At 50.6% G+C, this 11,691-nt stretch overlaps 1 protein-coding gene across 1 annotated transcript; it reads right to left on the bottom strand.

Annotated features, from left to right (window-relative positions):
• Window positions 1–279: 279 nt before the first annotated feature.
• INHBB (inhibin subunit beta B) lies at window positions 280–6,102 on the bottom strand. The gene is made up of 2 exons (XM_048310005.1): window positions 5,691–6,102; window positions 280–3,028 (listed from the first exon to the last, which is right to left on the bottom strand). The coding sequence occupies exons 1-2, from the start codon at window positions 6,091–6,093 to the stop codon at window positions 2,253–2,255; spliced, it is 1,179 nt and encodes a 392-aa protein (XP_048165962.1). The 5' UTR covers window positions 6,094–6,102; the 3' UTR covers window positions 280–2,252.
• Between the last annotated feature and the right edge of the window lie 5,589 nt (window positions 6,103–11,691).

Here is an 11,691-nt window from a genome sequence, read left to right as displayed (position 1 = left end):
TAAATGACCTGCAGGTATGCGGAACAGCGCCGTTCCTGCGCCCAGAGCCCCTGCACTGCTGCAGAGAGAAAGAAGCAGATGCTTACATGTATAGACAGCAGTAAAACTGGAGTGTAACATTTTTAGGATCACAGCTGAGCTCTCAGACAAGGCTTTCTGCAATGACTAATACGACTACGGTCTAATGCGACAGTTCACCGTCTGCAGCCTATTCAGTCCCGAAAGTAAGCGAGTTCCTCCAGATGTTACACACTGAAAAAAAAAAAAAAAAAAAGCACATCCAGTTTTCAATCTTTTTTATTTATTTAAACTGTACACAAATGTAAAATACTTCAACAGCAAATCTAAGTGAAAATTGTTTGGTTTAAATTATTATGGAACAGAACCTAAAAGGAACTTTATTAAATAAACATAAAAATTGGATTTAAAGGATGCACATATTGTAATGTATTCTACAATAGTCACTTTTTTTTTCACTCTACATTCCATGTGCGTATGGTATAGAAAAGACACTGAATAGAACAAACAGAATCCATTTTGTACCCTGAAACAATTGGTAGGCCTCGTGAGGGATTGCTCAGTATGACTACATGATATATGATGGCTTTGCCATCTCATAAAAATTATAACTAATATGTTGGCCTCTTTGGTTCCAAAATTTATGTATAATACATTTAACTGTATTCATTTTTTGCTGCTATAAAAATAACATTTTTTTTCAAATGGCAGTTTTTGACTAATCATGCAACTAAATCAGTGCAAACATTAAAAGCAATCATTCGCTTTAAAAAAGAAGCAAAAGATTTAATTTCAAGTATAAAAAAATATAAAAAAGTCATATCATAAGTCCAGTTTTGTCTAGTATGGGTCAACACTTTAAATTGCATAGCTCATGCGGCACCTGTTTACCTAGATAGTGAGCAAAGATAAGTGCACTATCAAGTACCACTTTTCAAGGCATTGAAATTTGCAAGTGCTATTATACGTGCATTCAAGCAGTTTGCAAGTGCTATGCTGTATCATTATTTTCTGATCTTTATGGCCATCCTTGACACCTCCTGGTAAGGAAATTGAAAGCACTCTCCTCTCTCCTCCTTTCCAAGACTTGTAAAAATGTTCCTCGCCTGTTATTAAATGCACTGCATTTCCCAGAACGTCTCCACTCTGCCGCTGTCACTCCTCTTTAGGGTTCATTGGTTTAGCCGTGGTGGCCATTGCTTGTTTGCTTGTCCCCCACGTGACGTGGCCTTGCCAAGTCCCCCATTGAAGAACACAGGTTGCAACTTCGACTTTTTGTTCTTCAAACAGTGAGAGATGCCAACAGTCAACACAGTCCAGATATGGTATCGATTCCCTTCTCCAAGACACGGCGCGTGTAGCCAACCATGGGCTGCTAGTAGGTAGTGAAAGCATCGGATCACACCAGCCCAGCTTGTGACTCTGCAACGGCCAGGTGTTAGAAATACAGCAGTTTCTTACATGTCTGTCCCCTTTTCTCTCTCTCTCTCTCTGATGAAACCACACGATTCCTTGCTGGAAGTGCTGTAGGAAGAAGCGGGTATCTGTGATGTTTATGTTTAGATAAATTTAAATTAAGAGGAAGTGATCGCCTCCCAAGGCAGGTGTCCTGCAGCTTCCTGTTAGACCTAAGAGGTGACAGTAGACTTTTTTTTTTTGTTTTTTTAAATTTTCTAAGTTTGGTCATTTTGACACCTGCGTGCAAGAATACGTTGTGTTCTCACAGTCTGTGCTTTTGCCTGAGCAAAGGGAGCTCATTTCGGTCTGGCTTCGCCGGCAGGCGGGGAAACAGCTGCTCAGCCGTTCACTCGTACTGGCAGGCATTTGGGTCCGTCGTCACTGGTCACTGACTTTCTGTGCTCATGTCCCTTTTCCGAGCTGCCTCGTGTGTGTGTGTCTGTGTCTGTGTCTGTGTGTATGAGCGCGTGTTTGTGTGCGTGCCCACATTTCGTGTGTGTGTGTGTGTCTTTAAGATATTTCATAGCATTAACTTATAAGTGGTAGAATATATAAGTGTCCATGATCCACAAACTGCCACTGTCCTGACACCAAAGTGAAATTATTATTTTTTTCTTTTTTTTTTCTTTTTTTTTTTTTTGTCAAACTTTTCCACAGTGACTTTCCAACACTGATGCCTGGATACACAGTGAAACTTCCTCCAACACCATCTTGTACGGGAATGTTTCTCTCTCTCTCTCTCCCTCTCTCTCTCCCCCCCCAAAACACACCTTAAATCAAGCACAACCACATTCTTCCACAATCATATTGGGAACGTCCCTTTTCACAATGTTGTATTCATCATCAAAGTACAGCATTGACATTGTGCTAAGTTTGGTTGGAATGCAACAGGAGTTCACGGTGCCCGGGTTCAGCCCCCGCATTCGGTACTGATTCACGACAGCGGTGTGAAAGGAGGAAGCCGACCCCGGGACACCGGCCAAGTAGGCCGGGCAGCTCCCTTCACAGTAATTCCCATAGTAACCTGATGGTGCTATGATCCAGTCATTCCACCCAATGAGTCTAAAGTCAATGTAAAACTGTTGCCTGCAACATAGATTGGTCCTGCCATCGCACTCCAGGCCTCTTTTCCGGATCCTGTGTTTGTTATCGGCGAGGCGGGCTTGCACCACTAAAAAAGGCCGGTGGGATTCCTCCCCGGGGTCCACATAAATTGGCAGCACTGAATACTCTTCACAGCCCTCACATTGAACATCCAAGTTCAGTCTCCTTTCTCCTCTCTCAAACAGAGCCTGGATCGCCTCTGTCATGGGAAAAGTGTGCCAACCACTTCTTTTGAGATCAACTTTCTTTTCAACAACATTCCACTTGTTGCTAGTGTCCGGGTCTTGGAAATAGACTTTGACTCTTACTTTTCGCCTGCTGCCTTTCTCTAAGACATATGGAAGCAGCTTCAAGTAAAGCCACAGGCTGGCTTGAACGACAAACAAGTTCTGGTTCCCTTCATTCGAGATGAAGAAATAGAGGCGGACTCTAGATGAGGCCAGATCGTCTGCAAGATAAGGAGAGATCAGCAAGATTAAGTCAAAAAGGAAACGTTAGCTTGTGTGCCTTTCTGGATTCAGGGACAACACTAGAGCACAGCAGATCGAGCGAGCGGCGACGGGGCTGTGCCAGCCAGAAGGCATGCACTGCATCAGATATCCCCAATTTGCAATCAGAATTAATTGAAAAGGGGACTCCCCACAGCAACCTTCAACATCGGGCTGTAGTCGGATGGGTCAGATCCACAGACATCAGCAAGAGCTTTCCAGAATATGTTTTTTTCCAGCCAGACAGATTTAAAGATGCTACAGCAGCACCTTGAAAAAGACCGGCACCAGGACTAGGACTCTGTTATCTCATCAGTTTAAGAATAGTTTTAACTTTCAGCTACCTGCCAATTCTCATGGGGAGAGCTCTTTCAATAACCACTAAAACACCAATGCCAAACGAGAGATTTCGTTTCGATTTGCACATATTCTTGTCGCGGTTTAAAGGAGAGGATTCACGACAGAACGGAAAATATTTCAGTAATGTGCCTGCTTGTCCAACAGATCAAGCTAACCCCCACTTAGTCTGGTAGAATATCTGCTATTATTAATCATTTCAATCTCTGCCTTTTCTCCCCGAAAGGATGAACTCCCATACGAGGCAAGGCAATGAAGCGGTTGTTCCCGCTGTAATGCCGTTATTGGCTGTTCTCAATACGCTTTTCAGCAACACCAGAATTAAAGGAGAGAAATTGTCACAGAAAACCAAATGTCACCAAATGTCTGATATAACCCCTTATTTGTAAACAGAAGAGCCTGCTGCATGAAATATTTCAGAAATACCAGCGGCCTTCCTGCAATTTTGTACTCTAAGTCCTAACTAAATTTGGCGTAGGTGATAAATGTGCCGGCCTTTATGGCGGAGACCGTAATTCTGGTCCCTGAATCATAGCATCCCAATCGCTATTTAAAATTATTGCTGGAAAGGCATTTTCTCATCTGCCCTTATCGGTTTTGCTTCCGTCTGTACAGAGCTAAATGTAGATTTTTCTGCCTTTTCCTTCCCTAAGAATCTTTATCATTTTTGTCAATCTCTGAATGGGGTTTTTTGCGTAGTCGGTGTCTTCATTTGTTACCCTAGATGCCTTTCAAATGTGCCTCCAGAGCCCATTCAGTACCTTGTAATAGTTCAGTGACAAAAATTTTCACTGTGTTTGTCTACGTTTTACATAAAGTCAATTTTGGAAGTGTTACAAAAGACAGCGATTGACTGAATACTAAATGGAAGTACAAGCCCACCCCCGATTTCCCAACAACAGCCTATTAAAAAATAATAACCCCCAAAATGTACACTAAGAAAGCCTTTCACATGTTAGTAAATACACAACTTTTTCATAAACTGTGGTGACAGTGACAGAAAAAGAACAGTACGGTGTTGCTGCACCGATCCACATCACTTGTGTTGTGTGAGATTATGTGTGCTCATAAATTTTGTATGTGAATATAACAAGCATATGTATAATGCAACAGATCCCATAGATACTGTAAATGTATATGCCTTTGGTAAGTGGGAGGGTAGATAAAGAAGATGAGTGGGCAGCATACAGGATAGAAAGAGATTTATTTTGTGGACAAATGATATATAGATGCCACAAGAAGATAGAGAGAGAAAAACGAACCGAGCGATAGAGCGATGAAGGAAAGGAGAGATGGGCAGATAGACAGGAGAGAGGTAATTTGCAGAGTGATGGTGTTACAGCCAGATGTGCAAAGTTCACGGGGACAGTGGTTAAACTACTGGAAAGCTGTGCTGAAGGGACTCGGTGACACATAACTGCAATGGCTGGACAGGACTGAGACGCCTGGTACCGTGGGGATGGAGGGCAGTTAGCAAACGGACTGACAGACAGAGAGGAGACAGACATGCTTGGTAGGACACCGCATACAGTGGGCAAACAGACAAGGCCAATACTGCAAACGAAAGCTAAATAAACGGGAAACAAACGGAAAGACAGGATGGGCAAATGCAAGCCTTAACAGACAGATGCAGGCAATGAACCAGCTGAATGTGCAGGGCAGACAGACAAGGCAAAGGATGCAAGAGATGGAGCGGGACAGGCAGAGGAGGGACAGTGGGACACGCAGGGACGGAGACAAACCCCGGTGCAGCTAGAAGGACCGCCGGAGGGGAGCCGGGGGCACAGAGGCTGCGGAGGGATGGAGGGACAAGAGAGGGGAGTTGCAGGGCACAACCCGGGGAGAATGCCGGGCACGGGGGCACAAGCAGGGAGGACGGGAAGGCGCGGGCAGGGCCAGGGCGAGACGGTGCGGGGCAGAAGGGAGAGAGAATGAGATGGAGGGCAAGAGGGTGAGCTCGGCGGCCAGGTGCCTGTAGAAGGCAGAAGGGCAGGCAGGAGGGCAGGCAGGGTGCGCGGGAGGCCAGGCAGGGGCAGCCGGGGAACTGCCAGGGGTCAGGCAGGCGGAAAGCGAAGGTGGGCAGGAGGACAGGCAGGGCGAGAGGGAAGACTGACAGGGGTCAAGCAGGGGGACTGACAGGGGTCGAGCAGGGGGAATGACAGACGGGGCGAGGCAGGACAGGCGGGGAGCGCGGCAGGGCAGGGGCCGCGGCGGGTCGGGCAGGGGGGCGCGGGCGGCGGGGGCGCGCGGCCGGGCGGCGCCCACCTGTCTCGGCGAAGCTGATGATCTCGGAGACCGGGTCGTGGGCCGGGGGCCCGGCGCTCGCCTGCCCGTCCAGGCTGGGGATCTCCACGCGGCCGTCCTCCCGCACCTTGCCGGCGTGCAGCTTGCGCAGCGCCGTGACCATGGCCGCCTTGGGCACGGCGTGCGTGATGTTGGGCCGGTCCCGCATCTGCAGTCGGCTCAGGATGTGCCTCTTCACCGCCTCCAGGAAATCCCCGTCCACCTTGCCCGGCTCCTCGGGCCGCCGGAAGCCGCAGGAGGTGCATGTGTCCTGCGGGGAGCCGCCGGCGGGGGCCGGCGGGGTCGGGGTGGCCGCGGCGCCCAGCAGGAGCAGCCCGCAGGCCAGCAGCGCGGCCAGCACCCCCCGGCGAGCCGCCCCGTCCATGGCGGAGGAGCGGGGGGCCGAGCTGGGGGCCGCCCCGGAGCGCCGCAGGGAGCCCGTCTGCAGGCAGCGCCGCTCCGAGCGCTCCGCGGCGCGGAGGGGGCGGTGGCAGCCAAGCTGGGGGGCCGCAACCGCTCCGCGCAGGGGGGGAGCCGCGGCGGAGGGAGGGGGCGCCCGGGGAAGCGGCGTGTGCCGCCGGGGAGGCGGAGGGGGGAGGCTGCACGCGCAGGCACCGAGGGCGAAGTTGGCGGCGGGGGGGGGAAACAGGCTTGGCGTGCACGGAGAGAGCCCGGCTCCACGGGGGAGGGGGACGGCAGCAGGTGAGGGGGTGGCTGCGGAGCCCGGGGAGGAGGGAGGGGGAGCGGGGAGCGAGCCGGAGGTGCGAGGGGATCCGGGGAGCAGGGGAGAGGCGGCGCCGCTCTGCCCCGGTGCCCCGCGTCGCTTCAGAGGGGCATCCCCGGGCGCAGTTGCTCGTGGTCCATCGCTCGCTTCGGCAGGTCCGGGCGGGCCGCGGAGAGGAGCTCTCTAGTCCAGCGTCATTGAGGGGGGTCAGGGAGATAAACGAAGCAGATTTATATACAATCCAATTTATAGCCTGGAAGGAGGGGGGGGTGGGGGGGGGGGAGAAATGCCACTTGTACCCCCCCGCCCACTCCGCCCCCGCAAGACAATCCGTGGGTGCAGGTCTCTGAGCAGGTCGGCTCCGCGCCGCTCGGTTGTCCCCCTTCAGCGCCCGCTGCTTCTCAACGTGCCATCAAAGTTGACCCGGAGCATAGCTGGGGAAGGAGCCGGGGGCGGCGGGCAGGGGGTGCGCGGCTGGCAGCTCCACTGTTGCGAGTCTTCTGCCCCCACCGCCCCGCTTATTATTAGCGAGATGCTTTTATTTTCAAAGCACCGCGGAGGGTCCGGAGTCCGGCGCGGATGCGGTGGCGGCGCCCGGGGACCCCCGGCCGCGGGCAGGGCACCGCACGCTGCGCGGCGCGGAGCGGGGAAGCGGCGCGATCCCGGCGATCCCAGGAGAAGCTGCACGGATCCACTCGGTCAGACCAGCTCTTCGGCTCGCTCCCTCGCTTGCTCTTTTAAACAATATCTCCCTTGTTGGTGGTTTGGGTTTTATTATTATTATTGTTATTATTATTTTAAGTGTGATTTTTGTTGTTGTTGCTGCTGCTGCTGCTCCAGTTAATCTGTCTCCCTCTCTGCGTCTTTTTGATCTTTCGCTCGCCTTGTGCTGGCTTGAACGCTGTGTTTTGTTTTGTTTGGGGTTTTTTGTTTGGTTTGGTTTTTTTGTTTTTGTTTTTGTTTTTTGTTTTTCTTTTTTTACGCGTCTGATGTTCCCTCTCGGATCCGCAGTGAAAGGTCTCGGGGAAGCTGCTTGCTCCTCGCTTATCTTCTCTGATCTCCTCCTGCTAATTTTTTCCCCCCTGCAAAATCACGACATTGTGGCACTTTCTACTGAAACTTTTATACAGGAGTTAAAACCACGTGGGAACTCCAACCTATAACAGAGACGCCATGGGTTCCTCACTATTTAGGAGATTAAGTTAAGTCTTTTGCCCCCTGGGCTATTACAGTAACTTCCTGATGTGGAAATATTAACTATGCTGTTTCTTTAACTCCCCCCGTCCCCTCCCTCCCTCCCGGTTCCTGCAAACACACCCACCGCACACCGGCTCGCATCCCTGTCCCGTCGTCCGGCAGGACGGACGGACGGACAGACGGACCCCGAGCGGCGGCAGCTCTGGCCCCCCTCCCGCCCCGGCCGGGAGATGGATGCCCCCTTCTTCCCCTCCCCCAGTGCTGCTTGCCTTTTAAGCACTTGAAAGAAGAAGTCATTAGAAAGTTTACCGTCGGGTTGGCTCTGCGACGGGGCGGGTTTCTGTTTGTTTATTTGAATGGGCCGGGTAGCCGGGGCGGGTGCCGCGGACTGTGTGTGTTTTCCGTGGGGCAGGAGGGACGCGGAGCCTGTCGGAGGCAGCGGGGGGAGGGGGACCGGGGCGGCGGCCGAGGGCAGCCGGGAGGGGAAATAACGGGACCGCCGCGCTCCCGCAGCCGTGGCGGGGAGCCGGCAGCAGCGCCGGCCCTGCCCGCGCCCGGGGACCGGGTTTTCCTCCGCGCCTTGGCGGGGCAGCGCCGGGCTTTGGGGGGGAAGGAGCACCGAGGCAAAGGGGATGGCTGTGACACCCCTCGCAGGGGTCAGAGAGATTCCCACCCGGCTCCCGCAGAAAACCCTGCCCGGGGGCGAGCGGCCAGGACGGGGTCGAGGGGAGAAGCCCGGCGCACATCGGGGGCCGCGGCAGCACCGAGGCGTCACCGCGGCCGCTCCGCGCCCCGGCCGGGCCGGGCCCCCCCGCGGGGTCGCGCTCACCTGAGCGGGGCCCGCGCGCCGCCGCCACGGGGGAAGCCTGGGCCGAGGGCGCCCCCTCTGGGCCGCGCGGGGAAGCGGCGGCGGGGCCGGGCGGGGTCACCGGGGAAGCGGCACCGGGGCGGCGGGACGGGGACAGCGGGACGGGGACAGCGGGACGGGGACAGCCGGCATCCCGTGCGCACCCACCGACGCACGGCAGGACCCGGCCGTGGGGCGCGCCGGGGAGGTGTCCGCGGGCCGGGTCGGGGTGTCAGGTCCCGCGGAGGCGAGGGGCTGGGCAGCGGGCAGTGCGCGCCGCAGCTGGAGCTCTGCGCTGGGCGAAGGAGTACCTTGGGCTGAGCCTCCTGCCCGGCCAGCGGGCTGCTGGCCCTTCTAATCGCATCTACTTTTTTTTTTTTTTTTTTTTTTTTTTTTTTTTTAAAAATAACAAAAATCTACCTTCAAGAATGAAGACAAGTCTCAAGACCTTCATCTTTTTCACCGAGCCAGATGGTGCTTTTCAAGGGGCAGATGCAGGACACACAAATTTCAAGCATGACAGCAAAGGAGTCCCTTCTGCTAGTTTCATTTTGTAGAAGAAGAAAAGAATAAAACTTCTCATAGATCCCTGGACTGCACACGCCTGAGCACTGTTAGCTGTCACTAGTACAAGCAACTCAGGAGTGTGAAGAGGGTCAAGTGGAGGATCAGCTCATTACTGTGATTTAAGAATGGAGGGGACAAATGCTATTCTCACCATAAATATTTTCTTTCTTGTTCTATACTGCAAAAGGAAGGACATTTAATACTGTGCTTCAAAGTCACATTGCAATCCCAATCTAACTGTTCATGTTGGGTTTAATATAAACAAAGTCTAATTGCATACAGGATTTGTAAATCCTCAGCATCACTGGAGCTACCCTGACGAAAGATCAGAATTAGGTACAGTATTTCCTCCCTGCCAGTAACAGGTTTTGAATGGAAAGCCTGGAATGTAAAAAAAGAAATAATGCTAAAAATCCAATCACTCTGACATCCTGTGAGCTAATAAGAGCACGTGAATGCAACAAGCTTAGTACTTCACAGTAATTAATTTGACAGCAAAGAGCTAACAAGAAAACAACAGGCAGAGCAGTGATGACTGGTTCACAGAGGTCACTGTCAAACAAAAAATAGGTGCAAACACAGTCGGTCTCCCTTTGGAAACAACTATTTCATTGCCCCAGTGAGAATGAAATGCCAAAGAGGGAAAATATCATGGTTTTGGTGGGGATAACAAATCTGGGAAGGTATTTCTAGTAGTAAAACAAGGCAGAGGTTTTCTTTTTTACATATGGGGATTTTTAATCATCCCTGTTACCCACTGTAGTGGCATGTTTTGGCTTTTGCTTTTTTTTCCACCCCTCTCTCAGTTAACCAAAGCCATTTTGCATATTCAAATATTGGGAAGACTTATCTTCTCTCACAATTACTAACCAACTAAAACTCTAATAACCTCTATTGTTATTTAAAGTGTCCAACATAGCATTCTGGAGGCAGTTCTCACACAATGGACTTTCTCTGGCTTCCTCCTAGAGAAGAACTTAATCAAACCTCAGATGCTTTCAGGCAGAAGAGCCTTTGGGGAGAGCAAACAGGGTTAACAGAAAGAAATGTGCCATCTGATTTCTAATCTTGCTCAGGGAGCATGGCCTATTGATTGAGCCATAAAGCTCTGTTAATTTTAAGATTTCCTCAGCTTTCAGTTTTTTCCCTTGGGCATAAACTTGTTGCTTACACATAGTGGCTAAACTATGAGGGAAAGGGTAGCTTCACACTCCCCCCACTCCGCTCTCTTCCCCTCCTCCCCTCTATTCTATTTGTTCTGAGCTCATCTGCGTGAGGATACATTTTCACACACACCTTCTCAAACCGGCTGCTATTCATCTGATTCAGGGTCATGCTTTTCCATACATTAAATGCAGGGGAAAACTGGGAAGGAAATGGCTGGGATTTGTGCTTGACGGGCAAGCACACGATTAGCCAGGGAGCCCTGCTGTGAGAAAGTACAGCGTCGGAGGGTATTTTCTGTAGAATCATCAAGTCTCATGACTGGAATCTGATGCCTATAAAAAGCTACTAGTATAACAAAAACAGTATAAACTGAGATCCTCAGGCAGTGTAAACCGGCATGTTCCTGAGACATCCAACCGCTACAGAATCACAGAACGGGTCAGGTTGGAAGGGACCACCCGTGGGGTCATCTGATCCAACCTCCCTGCTCAAACAGGGTCTTCCTAAGTACAACTCTTTCTTCCTCTATAACCTAGATACTTGCTTATGCACATTTTTCTCAGGGGTAGGGATGCAGAAGTCACACTCTTGGAGAGGCCGGTCAGTGCAGCCCTGAGCTAGAAACTGAGCAGGCAGCAATGGCACAAGGAAGCTCCCTTGCTGCTCTGTGTTTCCACCACGCCCTCAGTGGGACCATGAACAATTTACGTTAACACAGGATCTAGCCCCTCACCTTTAGCTAAAGCACCTTTTATGCTCTTAAACCATTAATAATATCTATTAGGTAACCTTACTAATCCCTTTGAGAAAGGATTTTCTCTACTGTACTGATGGCTGAACTGAATAAAAGCTTCACATATGAGAGGCCTGGTTTGCACTAAAAATGCTTCTCCTTTGATAACCAGCAAATACAAGTTTTACTAGCACAAGCATCTTTTTCTGCAAGCGTTTCCCAAATAAAATAGGCTATACTGGCAAAAGCACTTTTTTTTTGCTCATATAGCTGCATCTATATGGGGGATTTTTGCACGTAGTGAAACGCAATCTGTTTTAAATGGCACTTCAGAAGAGTATTGCTATCCCACAGAAGTTTCAAGGCTAGACCTCGAAGTATATACTTCTGCCTCATATCTGAAAGAGCTTTTTACAAGGTGGCCATTGTCATCTTGCAGGAAATACAGAGAAACTGAGACACATGGATACAGAGGCAGGCTGAGAGTGCTGTGCTCTATCTGGAATTTGTATTCATTACATTCTTTAGCTTCAGATGAAATTATGTATCTGTAATCAGACTCACTCCTCACTACACAAAATTACTTCTTGAACAACTGTGACAAAAACAGTGGTTGTTTCAAAAGCACCATAATTCTGTATAAAGGAAAAGTCCTATTGAAAATCAAATAGGTAAATGCCATTCTGAATGACCTAGACATTTTCTGTACTGTCAAAGGTAGACCTAACTCATGAAAAAATAAAAACAC

This window comes from Corvus hawaiiensis, chromosome 7, assembly GCF_020740725.1.
Source record: "Corvus hawaiiensis isolate bCorHaw1 chromosome 7, bCorHaw1.pri.cur, whole genome shotgun sequence".
Taxonomy (NCBI): domain Eukaryota; kingdom Metazoa; phylum Chordata; class Aves; order Passeriformes; family Corvidae; genus Corvus; species Corvus hawaiiensis.
The sequence above is the reverse complement of the archived record's forward strand: the minus strand, read 5'-3'. Positions and strand labels throughout refer to the sequence as shown.

What these genes read in the sequence shown, in the direction of transcription:
- INHBB (XM_048310005.1), bottom strand. Translation starts at nt 6,093, where the DNA reads ATGGACGGGGCGGCTCGCCGGGGGGTGCTGGCCGCGCTGCTGGCCTGC. An exon ending in CATCAGCTTCGCCGAGACAG is followed by an intron (nt 3,029 to 5,690) that starts GTGGGCGCCGCC and finishes CTTATCTTGCAG; the next exon opens with ACGATCTGGCCTCATCTAGA.